The sequence below is a fragment of the Physeter macrocephalus genome, chromosome 18 (assembly GCF_002837175.3).
Source record: "Physeter macrocephalus isolate SW-GA chromosome 18, ASM283717v5, whole genome shotgun sequence".
NCBI lineage: Eukaryota > Metazoa > Chordata > Mammalia > Artiodactyla > Physeteridae > Physeter > Physeter macrocephalus.
The window spans coordinates 44,450,935-44,473,839 of NC_041231.1; the positions used below are offsets into that span (position 1 = coordinate 44,450,935).

General features: G+C 39.8%; 1 protein-coding gene and 1 long non-coding RNA gene across 5 annotated transcripts in view; one reads left to right on the forward strand and one right to left on the reverse strand.

The window, feature by feature from the left end:
- LOC114484180 (uncharacterized) overlaps positions 1-13,563 on the reverse strand; it is a 69,613-nt gene extending 56,050 nt beyond the window's left edge. For all 4 annotated transcript variants that reach the window (XR_008615616.1, XR_008615615.1, XR_008615617.1 and 1 more), the window contains exon 1: positions 13,223-13,563. This is a non-coding gene — a long non-coding RNA (uncharacterized lncRNA). The remainder of the gene's footprint in view (positions 1-13,222) is intronic.
- A 196-nt stretch (positions 13,564-13,759) lies between these two features.
- Positions 13,760-22,905, forward strand: part of SETD2 (SET domain containing 2, histone lysine methyltransferase) — a 116,447-nt gene continuing 107,301 nt past the window's right edge. The window contains exon 1 of the mRNA XM_055080056.1: positions 13,760-13,956. Coding sequence (XP_054936031.1) covers positions 13,886-13,956 — 71 coding nt within the window. The 5' untranslated portion in view covers positions 13,760-13,885. The remainder of the gene's footprint in view (positions 13,957-22,905) is intronic.

Below are 22,905 nucleotides of genomic sequence, written 5' to 3' on the forward strand. Positions count from 1 at the left end.
CATGTAAAAGAATGAAATTAGAACACTCCCTAACACCATGCACAAAAATAAACTCAAAATGGATTAGAGACATAAACGTAAGAGAGGGCATTATAAAACTTAGAGGAAAACATAGGAAGAACACTCTTTGACATAAATCACAGCAAGATCTTTTTTGATCCACCTCCTAGAGTAATGGAGATAAAAACAAAAATAAACAAATGGGACCTAATGAAACTTAAAAGCTTTTGCACAGCAAAGGAAACCATAAACAAGACGAAAAGACAGCCCTCAGAATGGGAGAAAATATTTGCAACATCATCAGAAAATCTACAAAGAACAAATGCTGGAGACGGTGTGGAGAAAAGGGAACCCTCTTGCACTGTTGGTGGGAATGTAAATGGATACAGCCACTATGGAGAACAGTATGGAGGTTCCTTAAAGAACTAAAAATAGCATTACCATATGACTCAGCAATCCCACTACTGGGCATATACCCAGAGAAAACCATAATTCAAATAGACGCATGCACCCCAATGTTCACTGCAGCACTATTTACAATAGCCAGGTCATGCAAGCAACCTAAATGCCCATCGACAGACTAATGGATAAAGATGTGGTATATATATACAATGGGATATTACTCAGCCATAAAAAGGAACGAAACTGAGTCATTTGTAGAGACGTGGATGCATCTAGAGACTGTCATACAGAATGAAGTCAGAAAGAGAAAAACAAATATCGTATATTAACGCATATATGTGGAACCTAGAAAATGGTAGATGAACTGGTTTGCAGAACAGAAATTGAGACACAGAAGTAGAGAACAAATGTATGGACACCAAGGGGGGAAAGCGGTGGGGGATGGGGCTTGAGGTGTGATGAATTGGGAGATTGGGATTGACATGTATACACTGATGTGTATAAAACGGATGACTAATAAGAAAAAAAAATAAACATTAAAAAAAAATTTACTCTCCTAATCTCCGTTTTTTTTTTTTTGGCCATGCCATGTGGGATCTTAGTTCCCTGACCAGGGATCGAAACCGATCCCCCTGCATGGGAAGCACAGAGTCTTAACCACTGGACCACCAGGGAAGTCCCTCTCTGTCTTTCAATTACTGTATTTAGATCGTTTACATTTAATGTATCGATGTGTTCTGACTTAAGTCTGCCATTTTATTTCGTTTTGTTTGTTCCTCCTGGTGTTTCCTTTTGTCTTCCTGTGTTAATTGAATATATATATATTTTTAAATTGCATTTTGATTTGTCTATAATGTTTTGAGTGTATCTCTTTGTATAGATTTTTTGGGGGGTACTCCAAGTATTACATTATATATACATTACTTATCACAGTCTACTGTTTTTAATATTTTACCAGTTCAAATGAAGTATAGAAAACTAACCTCTCTTTAAGTCCCTTTACCCTCCCCTATTTATAATTGTCTTAAATATTTTTTCTATATACACTGCAAACCAAATCAGACAATGTTATATACATATATATATTTGTTTCAACTGTCAAACATAATTTAGAAAACTTGAGTGCAGGAAGTCTGTCGTATTTACTAATATTTTTGCTCTTTCTATTGTGCTTTCATTCTTCCTGATAGTCTAAGTTTCCATTTTTCATCATTTCCTTTACGTTTGAAGAATATTCTTCAGCAATTTTTATAGCAGACTTAGTGGTCATAATTCTTAGTTTTTCTAAGTTTTCTGTAGTTTTCTTTCATTCCTGAAGGATAATTTCACCATATGTAGAATGGAATTGACAGTTCTTTTCTTTTGGCAATTGAAATTTTTTTTTTTTTTTTTTTTTTTTTGCGGTATGCGGGCCTCTCACTGTTGTGGCCTCTCCCGTTGTGGAGCACAGGCTCCGGATGCACAGGCTCAGCGGTCATGGCTCACGGGCCCAGCCGCTCCACGGCATGTGGGATCTTCCCAACTGCGGCACAAACCCGTGTCCCCTGCATCGGCAGGCGGACTCTCAAACACTGCACCACCAGGGAAGCCCCTGACCACCATGGTTTTGATGAGAAATCTGCCATCCAAAAAAAGTTCCCTATAGATGGTATTTCTCTTTCATTGCGTTCAGAAGTTTAAATATGATGTACCTTGGTATAGACTTCTTTGAGTCTATTCTGTCTGTTCAACTACTTGAATCTGTAGGTTTACGTATTTTGACAAATTTGGAAATGTTCAGCCATCATATCTTTGAATACTTTTCAGCTCTACTCTCTTTCTCACTTTTTCTGAGACTCTGATTACACAAATGTAGATCTTCTGTTATAGTTCCACTGGTCCCTGAGGACCAGTTCATTTTTTTTTTTTTTTTGTCAGTCTATTTTCTCTTTGTGGTTCAGACTGGAGAGTTTTTGTTGTTGTTTTTGTTTTTTTTTGGTCCTATCTTCAAGTTCACTGGTTATTTCCTCTATCTTCTCCATTCTGCTGTTGAGTTCCTCCATTTAGTTTAAAATTTCCATTTGGTTCTTCTTTATATCTTCTATATTTTTGCTGAGACTTTCTATTTATTTCTTTCAAGTGTGTTCATAATTGCTTGTTGAAGCATTTTTATGACAGTTGCTTTAAAATCTCTGTCAGATAGTTCTGACATCTGATTTATCTTGGTGTCAGCATCTTTTAATTGAGGTATAGTTGATTTACAATGTTGATTTCTGCTGTACAGCAAAGTGATTTAGTTATACATATATTTTTTATTATATTCTTTCCATTATGGTTTCTCTCAGGATACTGAAGATAGTTCCTTGTGCTATACAGTAGGACCTTGTTGTTTATCCATTCTATATGTAATAGTTTGCATCTGCTAACTCCAAACTCCCAGTCCATCCCTTCCCCCACCCCTGTCCCCCTTGGCAACCACAAGTCTGTTCTCTATGTCTGTGAGTCTTTGTTTCGTGGATAGGTTCATTTGTGTCATATTAGATTCCACATGTAAGTGATATATATTTGTCTTTCTCTTTCTATGTGTCAGCATCTTTTAAAATTGTATTTTGTCATTCAATTTGAAATTTTCCTGGTTCTTGGTGTATGATGAATGATTTTATTTTTAATTTTTTTAATTTTATAGGCTTAAAAAAATTATTTTGGCTGCGCTGGGTCTTCGTTGCTGCACCTGGCTTTCTCTAATTGCGGCGATCAGGTGCTACTCTTCATTGTGGTGCACGGGCTTCTCATTGCGGTGGCTTCTCTTGTTGTGAAGTGTGGGCTCTAGGCACGAGGGCTTCAGTAGTTGTGGCCCATGGGCTCAGTAGTTGTGGCTCACAGGCTTTAGAGCACAGGCTCAGTAGTTGTGGCACACGGGCCTAGTTGCTCCTCAGCATGTACAATCTTCCCGGACCAGGGATCAAACCCACGTCCCCTGCACTGGCAGGTGGATTCTTAACCACTGTGCTACCAGGGAAGTCCCAATGAATGATTTTTTTAAAATGGTATCCTGGACATTTAGAGCATTATAAGACTCTGGATCTTGTGTAAACCTTCTATTTTAGAAGGACCACTCTGACACTAGGCCAGATGGAATGGAGTGCCACCTCCTGACTGCCAGGTGGGGGTGAAATTTCAGGTTTCCCATTTCTCCTTCTTTCATACCCCAGAGGGGAGTGGTGCCTTGTTCCTGTTGGATGGAAGTGCAGATTTCTGGCCTCCCACTATGCTGGACAACTGATAACTGATATAAGGATAAATCTGAAAAGTAACTGAGAGTGGGAAGCAATATTGCTTTTGAATTTCTTTGTTCATTCATTTAAACGCTTTCTTTTCATGGCCTCCATGAGACCACACTCTCCTGTTTGTTGTTAACTTCACCTCTGTCCCTTTGCTGGCTTATCATTCTTTGACCTGTAAGCACTCAGTTCTCAATGCTCAATCCTGAGCACTATCCTTTTATCTGCTTTTTTCTCTAGCTGTACTTTTTCCCTAGGAAATCTTATGCAGTCCTATAGCTTTAAATATCAGTTGTATATTGAGGACTCCAAAATTTGTATTTCCTTATGAGAAATCCTCTAAATTCATGACTGGCATTTTGAACTGCTCACTTGACATCTCCATTTGAAGTTTGTCAGCATTCTCTGCCTTAATACGTTCAAAGCATAATTATTAATTCCATAACCCCTAAGCTATTTCTCCCAGTCTCATGTCCACCAGTCATCCAGTTGCTGAGGTAAAAAATTTAGGATTCATCTTTGATTTCTTTCTTTCTCTCATATCCCACATCCAAAACATCAGCAATAGTATCAGACTAGTCTGTACCTTTTTGCACCTTTCTCATTGTTTGGATATACTTACACAAGCATTTACAATAATATGCATACCTTGGTTTAAAGAAATAGACTCCAAATACTTTTTTAAATTGACATCCCTATAATTCAGTAGATACATACTTTGTTCTTCTAATTTCTTAATGAAGCTCTAAATATATCCAAACATCTGTAGATCAATATTTATTTACTGGGGTGTGGTGGTAGTAATTTTTCCTTATTTTTTCTCTCACTTCCTCCCCTTCAACTCCCAACTCAATATAACTTGACTAAATGACATATAGTTAAAGATATGCTCATATCTTTTATCACACTCACAAAATCAAATAAATATTTTCATGTATATATACACATTTTTATTATGTCTCAAAATACTGCTTTTCCTATTCAACAAACGCCCAAACCTCATGAAAACTCCTCTAGAACACCAAGCATGGTGAAAATTATTTTCAATGACAATACAATATTCCTTGGTATGGATATTCTATGAAGTAGAAGTTCAGAAATAGAATTTGCTGTGTCAAAGGATGCACACCTACAAAGTTTTTATTAAATAGTAAACAGATACAAATATTAATCATGCATAGGGTAGACAAAATAATAAAATATCTATGTACTTACCACCTAGTTTAAGAAATAGAACTTTACCTATTCTCTGAAACCTTCTGGGTGCCTCCATGTGATCCTTTTACCCCTTTAGAAAAAAAATTATCCCGAAATTTTTACTTTTCCCTTTCCTTCTTGAGTTCTGCCATTTTTTTTTTTTCTTTTTTTTCCCCTACGGGTCAGGTCCTGTGCAGGGACCCCGGATCTCTGATTCCAGTGGGTGATCCCCCTTGCCAGCCTGCCCGCTTGAGCTCTGTGGTCCGCAAATCCTGGAGTGGATGAATCCTGGCAGGAGTGGGAGAGCCCGGCTCTCATGAGCAGCCCAGCCCCAAGTTCTGCCATGTTTAATTCCCTGTACAATCTGTTGTTTAATTTTGACTTGTAAAACTTCATATAAAGGGAAAAATATATTCATTTATTCCTTTTTATCTTGCTCATTATGTTCCTGAGACTTAACCATTTTGATAGGTGTAGCTATGTTAACATCAGACAAAACAGAAATAAACAAAGCTCACTAAATAATGATAAAAAGTTGAGGGCCCTAGAACTTTGGAATTCTAAACATATATGCACCTAATTACAAATCCTTAAAATAAGAAAAGCAAAATTTGACAAATTACAAGGAAAAATGGATATATTTACCACTATAGTGGAGATTTTAAAACACCTCAAAATAACACATAGATCTTACAGACAAGAATCAGAAGATACGAGCAACATAATTAAGATTGAATTAACACACATTTGGTGTTGCACTATACAATTAGAGCATTCACATCCTTCTAATGCACATGTGGAATATTTATGAAAATTGACCACGTATAAGTTCAGGTAGTAATTCTCAACAAATTTCAAACGATTGATGTTATATAGGCCACATTCTATGAGCACTATGCAATTAAGTTAGAAATTACTAACTAGGGGGGAAAAACACTTCTGAAGTTTCAAAAGGAGACTTGTAAATAACTCATTAGTTATTTAGTTCTAATAACTGGTTATTTAGTTCTAATAACTAATTAGAACTAAAGATCAATGAAATAACTAAACAACAAAATTGTATAATACAGCTAAAGTAATAACAGGGAAATTAAGAAATTTAAATGCTTATGTTACAGGGGGAAAAAAGACAAAATCAACAAATTATGTCAAACTTAAGAACTAAAGTAAAAAAAAAATGAACTAAAGAAGAAGTAAAATAGTGAAGATGAAAATACAAAATTAATGAAAGAAATAAAAGATATATGGTGGAGAAGGTACACAAAGCCAAGAATCGGTTCTTCTAAAAGACTGTTGACCAATTTCTGGCAAATTGGGGAAAAAATATACAAATAATGAGAAGTGGGACAAAACTGTGGAAATTGCAGAGACTATAAAATTAACCAAAAAAATGAACAATTTGATGCCAATAAATTTGAAAACTTTGTTCAACTTGGACAACTTTCTAAGATAACATAAATTAGCAACTGCCTAATGAGAAATAGAAAACCTATTTGGTCCTAGAACCATTAAAAAATGAATTATCGGTCAATTTTTCTTCAAAAAAGAAAGGCAGGGAGGAAAGGATAGATGGACGGATGAACATACAGACCCAGACAGGCAAGGATAGGATGAAAAAGAAAAATTATAAGCTATTCTCACTCTTAAATAAAGATGCAACGATCCCGAACAAAATACTATTAAAGCAAATCCAGCAATTTGTTTACAAGGTAAAAATCATGACCAAGTTGAGTTTGTTTCAGGAATGAAAGTTTGGGTTCAATATTGCAAGTTTATTTCATGTAATTCACCATATTAACAAGTTATGATGGTGTGGTAGGCAGAATAACAGCTCCCCAAAGATGTCCACTCCCTAATCCCTGGAACCTATGAATATATTACCTTAAGTGGCAGGGACTTCCACGTGATTGAATTACAGACCTTGGGGTGGGGAGATTATCCTGGATTACCTGGGCTCAATCTAATCACAAATCCTAAAAAATGGAAGAAGACAAAAAGAGTTGAACACGGAGACAAGGACAAGGATTTAACATGCCTGTTGCTAGCTTTGAAAATGGAAGAAAGGGGCCATAAGCCAAGGAATGTGCCAGCCTCTACAAGATGGGAATGACCCTTACTCATTTTATAGCCAGCAAGAAAGTGGGACTATGGTCCTACAACTTAAGGAACTGAATTCTGCCAACAATCCAGAGGAGCAGGAAACAGATTTTCCTGTTGTTCTGCGCAGTCTTCTCATTGTCGTGGCTTCTCTTGTTGCAGTGCACAGGATTTAGGCACGTGGGCTTCAGTAGTTGTGGCTCGCAGGCTCTAGAGTGCAGGCTCAGCAGTTGTGGCACATGGGCTTAATTGTTCCGTGGCATGTGGGATCTTCCCGGGCCAGGACTTGAACCTGCGTCCCCTGCATTGGCAGGCAGATTCTTAACCACTGCGCCACCAGGGAAGCCCTAGCCTGACATCTTTTTCTATCCATTTACATCTTTCTGTGTTTTGGTTTTGGTTTTATGTTTCCCTATTTCTTTGTTCTACATATCTTGCTTTTTAAAAAAAAATTGATTTTCTCCCTGCATTAATTTGGAAATGATACACTCTTTTAGTAGTTACCCAAGACATTTTAACTTGTACACTTAAAAGAGTAAAGCTTAAAGTTAATCAGTATGTTTACCCTCTTCCCAAACAGTACAAGGACCTTGGAAAACTTCATATCCAATCATCACCCCACCCATCCCACTTCCAAATTATGACTTTGTTATCCAGGATATTAGTTCTAACTTGCTTTACTTTATTAACCACACAAATTATGTATTATTATTACTTTCTATGGTAAATATTTTTTAGTTTTAACCACTTATTTACCAATTTCTTTGCTCATGATTCTTTCTTATATCAGGGATTATGTTCTATTGGTGACACACTCCAGATTTTCTGCCTGAAGATGTCTTGAATCGGATAACCACGTTCAAATCCTGGCTTTACCACTTCTCAGTCATGTGACTTAACCTTTGGGATTTTTGGTTTATTTTGTAAAGCAGAGATAATCTTGAGCAGTTTGATCCTCTGCTAGAAGGGAAGAAGCCAGCTCAGGAGATGAGTTCTCTGAAAGGGTGCCAATATTCAAAATAAAACAGGACAAAAACAAACACTATAATCATTTCTCTGAGTGCTTGATAATCTTGTAGGGAAGACAAGATTAACACATATTGCAAAAAAATTTACCTAATAACAATATTCCTGTATACTTGAGGGCTAAAGTATGTGGTTCTTTTTTTAAAATTAATTTATTTAATTTATTAATTTTATTTATTTATTTATTTAGGCTGTGTTGGGTCTTTGCTGCTGCGCGCGGGCTTTCTCTAGTTGCCGTGAGAGGAGCTACTCTTCTTGCAGTGCGCAGGCAAGACTCATTGCAGTGGCTTCTCTTGTTGCGAAGCACGGGCTCTAGGCACACGGGCTTCAGTAGTTGTGGCTCGCGGGGTCAAGAGTTGTGGCTCGCAGGCTCTAGAGCACAGGCGCACGGGCTTAGTTGCTCCATGGCATGGGGGATCTTCCCGAAGCAGGGATCGAACCCGTGTCCCCTGCATTGGCAGGTGGATTCTTAACCACTGTGCCACCAGGGAAGTCCCTGTGGTTCTTTTTTTTTTTTTTTAACATCTTTATTGGAGTATAACTGTTTTACAATTGTGTGTTAGTTTCTGCTTTACAACAAAGTGAATCAGTTATACATACACATATGTTCCCATATCTCTTCCTTCTTGCGTTTCCCTCCCTCCCACCCTCCCTATCCCACCCCTCTAGGTGGTCACAAAGCACAGAACTGATTTCCCTGTGCTATGCGGCTGCTTCCCACTAGCTAGCTATTTTACATTTGGTAGTGTATATATGTCCATGCCACTCTCTCACTTCGTCACAGCTTACCCTTCCCCCTCCCCATATCCTCAGGTCCATGCTCTAGTAGGTCTGTGTTTTATTCCCGTCCTACCACTAATCTCTTCATGAGACTTTTTTTTTCTTAGATTCCCTATATATGTGTTAGCATACGGTAATTGTTTTTCTCCTTCTGACTTACTTCACTCTGTATGCCCAATGATACGGTTGGCTTGTAGGAACTTATGAAGGAGACTTATAGAAGCCTGTTAACTGCTCAACAATCTAGTCCCGACAGAAAAATTCAAAGTGAACATTTTGAGAGCTTCTAAAAGAAAAAGAAAAGTAAAAAAAGTAAGGTTTTCAAAAAAGTAGCAAAGTAATAAAACAAACTTAAAGAGTTGGGAAGATAGACTTATGTAATGAAAAGTCAGTTAACAAAGCAGTATGGAACAGAAAAGACAACTACAGAGTATAACACTATATATATAGGAAGGTTCTTGGCTTGATACAAATAATATATGTAATAGGGCTCAATGTAGGTCTTGTATTGCTTTCTATATTTTTAACTTGTGTTGAAATGTGCTAATTAAACATGAATAAAAATCAACTATAATTACACCTCCCCAAGGAAGGTATTCCAGAGCCAAAGAGTGTGAAAGATTTGTGTAGAACAGTTAAAATAACCATTATTTTAAATGATGCTGTCTTTTTTTGGTATACTGATTCAATCAAAAATAACTTTCAATGCTGTTGAGTCTCATGTAGCTACATAAATTTATAAGGTATCTAATTTTTTACTGTATGGCTATTAGTTTACATGTGCTAGGTACTTTCTCAGACATCCCATTTCATGGTCCCCAAATGCTGAGATGTTGGTTATATATATTTCTGTCCTACAGAAGAGTAAATACACATTTAAACCACTTGATCCAAGTCTTTCATTTGTAGAGTAACATACTTTATATTTTGAAAACCACCTTTCTCATTATATTTTTAATTAATGGAAAAGAATTAGTTTCAGTTACAAACAGAATGACATATTGATCTATTAAAATTAAGCAGTAAATCAGCATTAAAAAACTGTATATAACAGCTTATAGACACCCAAATCACGTTTCTATTCTAATGCTAGGATGTACCTGTTTGTAATCATGACATAATGGTTAATGTGCAACTACAGTAATAGCCAATTTTGGTTTCCTAGAGACCAAATAAAGAAAAATACATTTTTGGAATATGTAACACAATTCCTCTATTCAAAAGAACACTGGACTAGAAAAAAACAAACTGATGACAGGATCATTAACATCAGGGAATAGATTCAAGATAATATTTAAATAATCAAGGAAATTAATTAGGTGTCTCACAAACTGTTGTGATCTTCATAAACCTTGTACTGGCAAGCTTCAACTTTCAAACATTTGATCTTGATATAACCCATCCTTCTGTATATCATTCATGTATACTCCCAAACTGCCTCTCTGATATTAAATTCAACCTTTTATACATGGGCAGACCATTATTAACCATAGGCTATGGCCATTAAGAATGGGCCTAATTCTGCCAATGTGAGGGTGTTTGTGGGAGCACATGGGTAGAGATACGGTTTTCCACATTGCCCTGCTCACACTGTCCTGCTCACGCTGCCCACATTGACTTTGCTGCCACTGTCAACCCTGTCCCCTCTTGGCAAAGCCAGGAACTTTGGGGAGTTGTAGGACTGAAGCCCTGGGGCTTGCATGCCCTTCCCACGTTGGCAATTCTTGAGGAATACGGTCTTCTGACAGTCCTTAGGTCAGCGAAGGATTTGATGAGGGAAGAATGGGACAGGAAGAGGCAAGGGTAAGTAGGTAGGGGCAGCTTCCCCACTCAGCCCCAGCTGTAGGTTCGAGAGGTAACAACCTTTTCTCTCTCTCTCTCCTGGAGCCTTAGCCAGGTTCCCATTTGAAGCCAGCAGAGCTCTGACTTGGGCACACTGAAAAGAGGCACCACCCAGCGGTACCTCAGACTACCTCGGTGTCTTGATTTTATTGCTTCTGTGTTTTATCAGTCCTAAGAACTGTCTTGTCAACATATGACCTGAAAAATTTTGTTTACAAATAGTAGTTTTGAAGAATGTGCTCAAGCAATCAACTGGTGCTCTCTCCTCCACCTCAATTATATTTTTTCTTTTCCCATCCAGGTACCAGGAGCATAACTGTGGGCAATGTCTGATGTTTGGCCTTCCATCTCCCCTAAGGCAAGAGATGCCCTAGTCAACTTTGTTTCAGGGTCACTACTGGCTATGTTTGGGTCCCCCTGAGATGGGGGTGCTCTGGGCCTACAGCAGTAGTAATGGCAGAAGCAATTATGAAAATTTCTATGGTTTTAGCACTCTAAGAATAGAATGCCTTTTATAATATGTTTTACTTTAAGACTTTTGACATTTTTCCTTCAAACATATTTGTAAAAGGTTTTATGTAAGAAAGTAGGAGACAGTCAATTATAAGCTAAAAACCAAATTATCCCACAGCTTTGATCAAGAGGCCAGGCCCAAGTATGTGTTCCAAGGATGCCTTCTCTTTGAATTTAAAATACGTGTACAGAGAACTCCTAGGACAGTGATAGACGAGGCCATTAAATAGTACTCAGTCTTCCAACAATCTTGCCTGTAAAAACTCGGTTCATTTATTTATGTTTGGGGCTTAGTATTTCCCACTGAATCCCATAGTTTGGCATGCTTATTGCATTGGGTTCTAACCAGACTAATGCTATCTTAAGACCAGGTATTATCAAGACCAGCTGCACCTCCTGCAAGAGAACTATTTACTTTGTTATTTAGGAAACAGGAAACTTGTAACTGACTGCTTTTTTCTCATTCACCTCAGTTTAGGTCCTTATCACCTCATACTTAAATTATTTTAGCCACCTCCACCTATAATTAAAGTAGCCCTTTCCTGTCTGTCCAATGTCAAGTGGCTCCCAATGGCCTATGTGGCATCTAAGGCACAGGGCTCCAATCTATTCTTTCAAAGTCTAAAACATAACACTTCCTCGATGAGAGGTATTGTGCAAGCATGTTTTATACAATTTAGTTCAATAATCACAACACTGTGCAGTGGATAATACCTCTATTTTATAAATGAGGCACTGGAAGCATGAAAAGTAACCATGCCTAATGTCACAAAGTTAGAAAGTGGTGGGCTGGTATACAATGCCTCGTAGCTCTTAACCACTGTACTATAACGTCTGAGTGAGTGCTTGTTATTTATTGAAGGTTTAAAGCTTTACAAATATTATCTCATTGGATCTTTACAACAGTGAGGTCCTGTCCACATTAATATTCTCATCTTACAATGAGAAAAAGCAGATAAATTAGCTAATATTCATAGTTTGTAAAGAAGTGGCCATGGGAGACTTGAACCAAGGGAGTGAGACAGGCTCTGGACCTGCATGACATGCCTAAAAACCAACAAAAAAGCCAAAATAATCCCCAAGTGAGAAACAATGATGATAAAGCACTAACAGAGAGTGACAACATACATATGTGTGTTTTTACACACACACACACATACACAATATAAAAAAGAGTTAGTAAAGGATGTCTAGTCTCTTATACTGTCGGTTGCTAAAACGGAATACCATAGACTGGGTGGCTATAAACTACAGAAATTTATTTCTCACAGTTTTGGAGGCTGAAAGTTGGAGATCAGGGTGCCAGAACGGCTGAGTTCTGGTGAGGACCTTCTTCTGGGTTGCACACTGTTTTCTCCTTGTATCCTCAGGGCAGACAAGGAGAGAACTCAACGGACTTTTATAAGGGCACTAATCCCATTATTCATGCAGGCTCCACTCTCATGACCTAATCACCTCCCAAACATCCCACCTTCTAATACTATTATCTTGGGGGACAGAATTTCACATATAAATTTGTGGGGTGGAGTACACATTCAGTCCATAACACATACCTCCATCCAATTGTTTGCTGGTAAAATCCGATTCAAAATTACAGTGGAAAAAAAAAACTACAAAAAATCTGATCTTATGAACCTCCCTTAGAGTTTAGCTAATGGCTTTATGTATTCTTGTTTCTCCTTCCAAAAATAACAGACTCACAGCCCTTTCAAGTTATCCTACTTCATCTTACCATGTCATTTTTGCAGGAAAGTGATTAATAACCTTTTCTTAAAAGACATTTCCTCCAAGGCCTTTAAGAACCACGCAGAGGACGGGATCCGCAGCTCCCAGATGCTGGGGTGGGGGCAGAACACGTACAGCTCCAGGTGGAGGTGTGGGTGGTGGAACGCAGCCCTGCGACAGGCGGACGGGGCCCAGCCGACCCAGTGGGGGCGGGAGGTAGGAAGGGGCGTCCCCAGAGCTCGGCTTTAGGGCGAATCCCCAGCCTAGCTCCGCTTCCGTACTTGCTGAGGGGACGAGATGAAGAGGCAACAGGGAGAAAAAGCGAGGAAAAATAAAGGAGAGAGGGGCGAGAGGCACGGGAGAAGCGGCGACCGCCTTACCTCAGAGCCCGCAGGCCCGGGGGAGGGGCCCTCGGCGCCGCTGAGGACTCCGGCGCTCCGGGAGGGCAGGTCTTCGAGAGCGGCGGAGCAGGCAGGCTAGTGTCCCGGTGGGCTCGGGCTGTTTCCCCGTCGTCGCCGGCAAACAACCCCGGGGCGCGCCGGGTCACGCCTCAGCGCCCCGCCGCCACAGCCGGCCCGAGGGAGGGTTCGCGGCGCAGCGGCTCTCGGCCCGGGGCGGGCCAACGGCGCTCAGGCCTGGGGCTTATTGTTCCAGGAAGTCGCTGGCGAAGTCGGGCCGGGTCCGCGGGCTGCGCACAGCCCCTCCCGCTCCTCCCGCTCCGGCCTGAGGACAACCGGCAGCTGCCGGCGCGCCGACTGGCGGCGGACTCGCGGCGGGTGCGTGTCTCTTTAAGGGGCCGGGCCTGTGCTGCAGAGGGGAGGGCGGGGTAAGCGTCGCTCCCGGTGTGAGTGTGTGGGGGAGAGAGCGGGGGGCGGGCGCCGGAGGGAGGGAGCGAGCGAGCGAGCGAGCAAGCGACGCGGGCCGCCCCTGCCGCCGCTGCCGCCGCCGCCGCCGCGGTCGGACCAGCGGCCTCCTCCCCTCCCCTCCCTCCCGTCGCCCTGCCGCGGGGAGGGGGCTCGCGTCGCCGTCTCCAGCCGCTCCCGATGAAGCAGCTGCCGCCACAGCCGCCTCCGAAGATGGGGGATTTCTACGACCCCGAGCACCCGACCCCTGAGTAAGTATCAGCTCAGCGGCTTCCCGCTGCCCTCGGCCGTCTCAGCGCAAGCCGAGGGCGGCGCGTCCTGACGGGTTGTGGCGCGGGGAGTAACGGGCTTGCGGTGGACTCGCGCAGGCGGCGTGGGGAGCAGGCCCGCGCCGCCGCCACCGGCCCCTTGTCCGGGCCGCCGCGGGCCGGCGGTTGGGCCCGGCGTTGGCGCCGCTACTCGCGTCGCAGCGGCGGTTGGGCCGGGCCGGTGGGGGAGGGGCGGCGCGGCCTCTGCCGCCAGCGCCGCGTCTGCACCGACCCGGCCGGCCCGAGGCTCGGCGGTCTCCTCCGGCTCCTCGCGGCCTGCGCGGACCGCGCTACGGACGAAGGAGCCAAGTCGGATGAGCAGCCGGTGCCAGACTCGGCGAGAGGGCATTGGCGAGGGTAGGCCGCGAATCCCCGGGCTCGGGTGAAAGCCTGGCCCGTCGCCTGGCCTACCGGCGACGGCGGCTGCGACCGGAAGGGCCTAGCGTGCGTCTCTCGGCCCAGGGCGGCCGAGGGCCCCGCGTTGCACTGTCGGTTTTGATTTTTTTTCTCTTGGAACTCGATCCTGGCCTGGTAGTGCTTCCGGCTTCATATTCTGCACCTTTGGCATTTCGGTTTTGTAATGGTGGCGAGGTTTGAGTGGCCCCAATGTTGAGGTGACACCGGGTTGGTTTTTCCGCCCGAAGGTGAAAGCATCCGCAGGGGCAACGTTCTCTACTAGATTATGAGATTTGCACACTTTCGGACACTCTACTTCCTTGGTAGCAGCAACCTCTTACCCTGAACAGATGACTTTCTACTCCTTTTGAAGACTTTGTTAAAAAGCAAGAATCGTTTGAGGATTCTCTAAACAGACAGTTTTCTAGAAAACCGAAATATCGTTTTGCCCAATAGTACGTTTTCAGCCTAGGACATTTTTACATTTCTGTTGTGGGCTGTGTCTGCTACTGTATCTGATATCTCAAGAGAGCTTCCACTCAAGAGCCTGGATTCACTCTTTCTCTGCATCCTCACAAGACTATTGTTTTAAAAAGGTATCCTTAAACTCCATTTGCTGGTGTTGGTTGAAGTCTAGACCTAGGAATATGACTCATTTCAAACTTAACAGTTGATAGGGATTTCAAATGAAATTCACTTTTATAACCAGAATGATTCCAAGAGATATGCTCTTTTGACACATTTTTCCTTAGTTTTGGTGTGGCTCTTTATAGGCTTTTGGTTTGAGACTTGGAAAACCTCAAAAAAAAATTCTGTATCATGATCCAATAAACGCTTATTGAGCACTTGTCCTGTCTAAAATAACATGCTAGCTCCTGAATGGGCTAAGTGGCTGCTTTCAGTTCCTTTTACCAGGTTGTTTGGTGAAGTCCGGAAGCTTTAAGTATTACATTCTTACGCTTCTTGGGGGAAAACATAATTTTTCATACTACGTGGGAAAATGGACTCAGAAGTGCATCTCTGATAGACGTGAATGTGGGGAGGAATCAAGAATGATTTATTTTTTTATATAAGGTCTTGGAGTTTTTATTTTCACTGCTTTTTGGCAGTGGAGGTTTCTAATTTCTAGCAGTGACTAAGTGCTAAACTACGTGTGTGTGTATGTATTAACCTACTTGGAGTATAAAAAGAATTATAAAATGTTTTATTTCATAATACTATAAGAATTGGAAGGGGTCTTGATAGGCATCCTGAACGATATCCTCTCTTTTACAGATGCCAGAATTGAAGCCTAGATAAGTGAAGTGACAAATCCTATGAGATAGTATGTATAAGCTATTTAGGGTTTGTAATATTGGAGAGAGAAAAGCGGTATAGTGGAGGGTTAAAGAACTTGGATTTCAGAGTCAGGCAGACCTGTGTTTGAACACTCGTTGAACCTTGAACAAGTGATTTGATCTCTCCAAGTTTGAGTTTTCTCATCTTTGAAATAGGTGTCATAATGGAAGCAACCTCATAGGGCTTTTGGGAGAATCAAATGAGAAGAACATATGGAAAGCACTTGGCCCAGAGCATGGCACGGGTAAGTGCTTCTAGCTGGGGTCATCAAGGAACACTTAAGAGGATTTTAAGTCAAGCATGAAAAGATTAGGTGGGCTAGAGAGGTGGTGCCATGGCTGGGGGGGAGGAATGACCAAGTGACCTTTTTAGACTTCAGATAGTTGGAAATGCTGCTTAGACACATGAAGAAATGAAGCATGAAACTTAAACTCAGTTTGATTGAAGTAACAGTTGGAACCTGATGTTCTGTGTTTGCCTTCTACCATTTAATCAGACACAGCTGTAAGACCTGGCTTTTCCTGTGGCATATAGGATTGTGTTTCAGGTGAAAGTGGCTGTATTCACCTGAGTATCTGTGTGTTAGGTGTCTGCTGTTGGGCAGGCCCCGGGCCAGGTGTTGAGGGCACTACAAATTAGATCCAGTCAGAGTCTTCAAGGAATTCTTCTAATGAGAGACACAGGCAAGTACTTTACAATGATAGAAGTGCTGTTTTTTTAAGATATGCATGTTTACTTTGTGCCAAACATAGGCATACTAGAGGTGAGTGGTGTACAAAACAATTTTGCTTGTGTGGGCACCCCTCCTAGTGCGGGGTGATAATAAATAATAATGGAATGTTCAAAGATAAGTGCTTTGGAAAGTGGAGCACGGTAAGGGGGATTCAGAATTTCTGGGGTAGATGTTGAAATTTAAAATGAGGTGAACTGGGTGAGCCTTCTTGAGAGCGATAAGGGAGGAAGTTAGCCTCGTTAACATCTGGGGGAAAAAGCTTTCCAAGTAGAGGGAATAGTTTGTTCCAAGGTGCTGAGGCCGACCTAGTGAGTTCTGCTCAGTATGGCTAGAATGGAATGAACAAAAAAGTCATAGTACATTATGTTGGGGTGGGATACAGATTTCACAGGGCTTGGTAGAGGCTTTATAAGGACTTTGCCTGGAGTTTTCAACCAGGGAGTGACATGATCTGCTTTCAGCTTCTGAAGGATCACTCAATTTGCAGGGTGGAACAACAGTAGAGGCAGGGAGACTTGTAATTGTAAGGAATCTAGGAGGGAGATGCTGGTGACTTGTATCAAGGCAGTAACAGGAGATAGAAACGGTTGAATTCTGGATATATTTTGAAGATCAAACCAGTACAGTTTGTTGATAGATCAGATGTGGCATGTAAGAGAGGAGTCAAGGATGATTCCAAGAGTTTTGGTCTGAGCAGTGAGAAAGATGGGGTTGCCATCAACTAAGATAGGGATGACCGTGAGAAGAGCAGGTTTGGGGAAAGGGTTAGGAGTTCAGTTTTAGACGTGGTAAGTTTGAGATGCCTGTTACATATTCTGGTTGAATTGATATCCAAGTCTGGAATTTAGGGGAAGGGTCTGGACTAGAGATAAACTTTGTAGTCATCAACTTAAGTAGTAGTCAAAGCCACAAGACTATATGAGATCACCAAGAGATCCAGTGTAGAAAGAGAGAAGGACCCAGGATTGGTCCTTTTTTAAACTGCAGTGTTAAGAGGATTGATATAGTGGGCAGTGTTAACATGGATGGCATCCATAAACTTAGGGGGAAAGTTACCTCTTCACTAACCTCTAACTAGAAGTTAGCATTCCTTTTAATTATTAATGTAAACAGCAAACTACAGCACTATTAACAGTACCTGTGATTTACTACTAGTACAAATCACAGATATTATATTGTGATTATTGTAGATATCTCAAAATATTATTTATGTTCATCATTACATAGAAATTACAGTAAATAGGAGCTCCACCACTAGATTGTTGGGAAGCATATATATACTACTATATCATACATTTGAGTTTTTTGTCCCCAAGGTAATTGGTCTCCTTTGTTTATTTCATATATTTAAAAATACTAAGCTGAGAAGGAATTTGCAGGCTTCATCAGACTGCAGAATGGTCCAAGGCAGAAAAAATGTTAAACCCTTGAGCTCTGGATCCTAATTCCTGGTTTAGAATCTCACCTCTTTTACTTAATAGCATTATGAACCTGGGCAAATTTTGTAATGACTCTGTGCCTTAGTGTACTTATATGTAAAGTAAGGATCATAACAGTATTTTCTACAAAGGGTTTTATGAGGATTTAAGAATTAGGACAGTGTTAACTCCTTTATTATTAGTATTGGATGGAAAGATGCAGCTAGAAAGAACAGTACTTTACAGGGCACCATGATATGAAAAGCATGGTGAATTTGGCAAAAATAAAGTTTATTAAGTGGGAAAAAATACTTTAGCATGTCAAATAAAATATAAAGCACTGAGGATAGTCGTGTTCTCATAAAATTCTCATAATTCATCTAAGTTACAATGGGGATAGAGATGCCATAGGAAGCCAACTGAAAGAATAACGTGGTCATCAGATTCCACATATGGTCTGGACCTTTAGTAGCTTTGCAGCCAGTACATAATTCAGTTTTTGTTATTTTATAAGAGAGAAATAGCTTTGTAGTGATTGAGGTATGTTCTACAGGCCAGGGACAGTCTTCGGTCGGTACATGGGAGGCCAAAATATTACTGGGAGGCTTTCCTGGTGATCACAGAAAGCCTGATGGAACTATCCTAGTACTTAGGTTAGAGTATACCTCTCCAGAATTCATGTCCCTCTTTGCTCTTGCCTTATCTAGATTTCAGGCCCACCATTCTTCTACTGACACACTATGTCTTTAGAAAGGTATCAAGCAACTGTTGATACAGTTGTGTTTTCCTAAGAAATGTTCAAACTGCCAAGACATATCTATCAATCTTACTTTTCTAGTGTTAGTGGGACTTTTGTGTTTCAAATCTTCTCTGCCACTTTTCACTGTGGTGATTAATTGATTTAATCTATTCCCCTTTAAATTGAAATACATTATGATTTACTTTTTAACAGATATTTATAATAATTTTTCTTAACCCTGACATTTAGTGATGTTCTATGAGCATTGTCAGTTTTCTCAGAGAAGTTATAATAGTCATATGCTAGAATCAAAAGTTGACTAGCTTCATCATTTCTGTTAATTTTTCCAGGATACTATAGAGCACCTTATTTTGTAATGCACTAGGGGCTATTATTGTAAGACCCTGAGAGACATTTCATATTAGAAACTGAAACATTTACACCTAGAGTAACTGAAAGTCAGGTTTAGAATTCTTCCTTTCCCTTTCTGAGAGAGATCCACTCTCTAGGGGGAAGGAATCTTTTATTTTGAAAAAAAATTCAAACTTGCAGGGAAGTTTTAAGAATAGTATAGTGAACTCCCGTATTTTCACCTAGATTGACCAGTAGTTGAAATTTCACATTTGCTTTATCTTTCTATATAAAAACATATATACCTGTGTTTGTTTATTTTTGGCTGAACCATTTGAGAGTAAGGTGTAGGCACCATCACCCTTCACCGCTGAATAGTTCATAGTATTACCTAAGAATAAGCATTCTCTTAGATAACCAACGTGCAGTGATTAAATTCAGGCAATTTAACATTTATAGTATTACACCTGATATATGTTCATATTTAAAGTGTGCCTGTTATCCCAATAGTGTTCTCTTTTTTCAGTCTGGGATTACACATTGGATTTAATTGTCATGTCTCTTAGTCTTCTTTATTCTGAGGATAGAGCTTTAAATTCAAAGTTTGAAGGCACTTTACTACTATTATCTCTTTGTACTAACCATCAGTGTGATATTTTGAAAACAATAACAATGTCTGGTAATAGGTTTGAAATGGTTTCTTTTTTTATTTTTATTTATTTTTTTGGCCACACCGAGCGACATGCTGGATCTTAGTTCCCTGACCAGGGTTCGAACCTGTGCCCCCTGCATGGAAGCACAGAGTCTTAACCACTGGACAACCAGGGAAGCCCTGAAATGGTTTTTTTTTTTTAATTACCAAAACAATAAATGCTTATTGCGAAAGGGTAAGATAATACAGATGTTTATAGAGGAAAAAGTAAAAAACCATCTTTAGCATCTCTTTCTGGCTCCATCTCTTCAAATCCCACATCCAAGAGGTACCCACTACTGAAAATTTAGTGTATACCTTTCCAGACCTTTTGTTTTTGTCTACTACACATATTGTATCATCTACATGCTTGCATTTACGTATAAGATGTGCTTATCTTTTTTTAACAGGGAATATTCTATACTGTGAATGTACTATGTTAAGTTGCTGTGTTTTCTTACCATGTTAAGGAGTTTAAAAGGGCCTTAGGATATGTGCTGTGTGGAAAGTGTCTCCTTCCAAGTACATCTGGTAGTTTATGATGGTGTTTTGCATTTCTCTTTAGAGTTTGATTCCTATATTTTTCTCTTTTCTTTTTTAAAATTTTATTTTTTTGTCCATACTTATTTCTGTTTATCCTGTCTGGTGCTGATGGATTAAATAGCTTTTATTCCTGCCCTTTGATTAGTTGGTTGCTTATTTTAAAAACTCAAGGTATTTAAGTATAGTCTCTTGAAAATGGTTGATTTGAAGCTAGCCAACAAACTAGCCAACTGAAAATTCAATAGGTTTGATTTTTTTTCATAATGGGAATTATATTTGGAAGTGTACTTTCATGGATTCAAATGAGAGGCAATTTTTGTCATTCTTGGTTACCATACATTAATCAGGTGTTGTATTTGAGTCCCTTAGCTTTAGAATTAATGTATAATGTCCTTTATGTATGATTTGGTAGTTTTTGTTTTTTTTTTTTTTTTTTAATCAAGCTCAGTGGTTGCTTCAGTATCTTTTCCAACTGAGCAAATACTTTGGTCATTTAGATGGAGGTTTAAAGTTGGTGTGAATTCCTAAAGATGCTTTTTATTTTAGAATGCCTTTTCTGTCCGATGCTAACATCTCACAAGTGAAAATATCCTTAAAATCGTGCGGGTATTGATAGGAATTTGATCGTGCTGGCCGGCTGCTACCAGGTCTGCTTACTGGGAGCACTGCTGTGAGCTTGTAAGAACCTGGAGCAAGTGGTCGTTTCTGACTGTAGCTCTTCCTGCTGCCCACTTCCTGCCAAGTACAGTTAGACTCTCTTTGGGGAGGGCTGTATAGTAATCACCAATATTTGTTTCATGATTAGCTCTTTGGAGACTCATGGACTAACTTGTATTTTGAGTCTTTTGTGTGATATTTTGCTTCTTGGTGGATAGTTGTTAATTACATATGCTCTACTTTATAGGCAGAAGATGCTATGTTTAAAATTTTTATGAATTTTGTATGAATGTAAATTAGAGCTAACATTTTTCATAAATTGTATAGATGGATGCAAAAACCTTTTTTTGGAAGTCCATTTTTCTGAACCTGAGCACACACACAGATTTTCTAAAATTGCCTGGTTAAATATATAACTCTTCCATTAATTTCTCAATTCTAGTATCTATATCAACTCTAAAACATAAGCTACACATTTTATGGTACTGCTTCTGTGCTGAAAATTTAGTTAAGGATTATCTATAGTAAACAGTTGAATTTTGTTGAGGTACAGTAAAACATTTTGTTAGAAATAGGTGAATATGTACTACTGAAGTTTTCCTCAAGGTCACCATCATAGGTATCTTATTTAAGCTTAAGTTTACTGTATCCATTAAAAAATTAAAAAATCTGTTATGGGTGTATTATTATTTAGGAAACCAATTGTATAAATTATGAGAAATATAGGGTGGAGTTTTCTTGGCAGATTACAGCAGTTTGACAAATTAATGTTAATACCTAAATAGTAACATTGAAACAGTGGTAGTTGAGTATAAAACAAGTATTTCCCCAGTTATAGAATGCTCACGTGTATTATAGAGAGACAGTGAGACTACCAAAAAATACTTGGTGCTCACCTTTCTTTGAGTCCTTTTCTTTATTACTAGAGAAGATAATGATAGTGTCAGAGGATATGAAATTGGAGCAGGAGTTGGAACCTATGATAGGACATTTTTTTCAGCTGTACATACGCTAGCTGCAAAATTTGTTAGCTATGTGCTTTTGTGAAATGTACTCATTGCTTAAGTATTTTCATTATTATTTCCATATAAATATTTTAAAAGATGTATTTGTATACATGTGTATTTTTATAATTCTCCAACTTTTAAGATACTTTGGGTGGTTACTAATACACAGCATCAAGAAAGACTAACATTTCATCGGAGCCTGTCTGTCTTAACATTCATCCATTCTCTTGCATGATCTAGACTTGTTGGTTCTGTTGCTAGGACCTAAGGGATTTTGTAGTCCTATGTACCAGAAAATCCAAGGACCATGATGAATATGTTTTAGAGACTTATTCTTTTAAATGGAGGAATTCCAGTAACTAGCAGCTGGGAACATAGTAGTATGTGCTTAGTATTGATAAATTTTTGAGTTGACCTGATTCTTCATAGCTATCATTATTCTATTTTCCTTATAGAGTGAATAGCAGCATTAATAATAACTGACATTGAAAGACCGTCACTATTAGATTAGGAGAGAGGAGGTCAGGGTACTGAGTGGTATGTGTTGAGCTGATGAGAGTGATTGGTGCTCAAGACACTTTTTAGCCTTCTTCTGTTGATCCTGGTGGAGACAAACTAATGAAAATTAGAGATCTCATGGTGGTGGTATGAGAGAGATTATGACAGCTGCCTTTGGTGGGACAGTGTAGTGTGCTTTGTTACATCCCCCACGCCCCCACCCCAGTCTTCTTAGTTGTTTTATACTTGTGTATTTTCCGGAATGGATAACCTATTTAAACTAGGCCCGTGTGCTTTACTCTTGTCTTTTATTCAAATTCTTCAGATCAATAGTTTCATTTATCTCTTTATGAATATTAGGGGCCAAAAGGAAGTGAGGAAGCTACAAATGCAGTGATAAATCAAGGGGTGTTTTTGGATATACCATAAAGCTGTGACATTGAAAAACGGTAGAAAACTTGGTACTCTAAAAATTGAGGCTTTTGTTGTTCTGTAGGATAGTTGATACTGTTTTCTTAAAG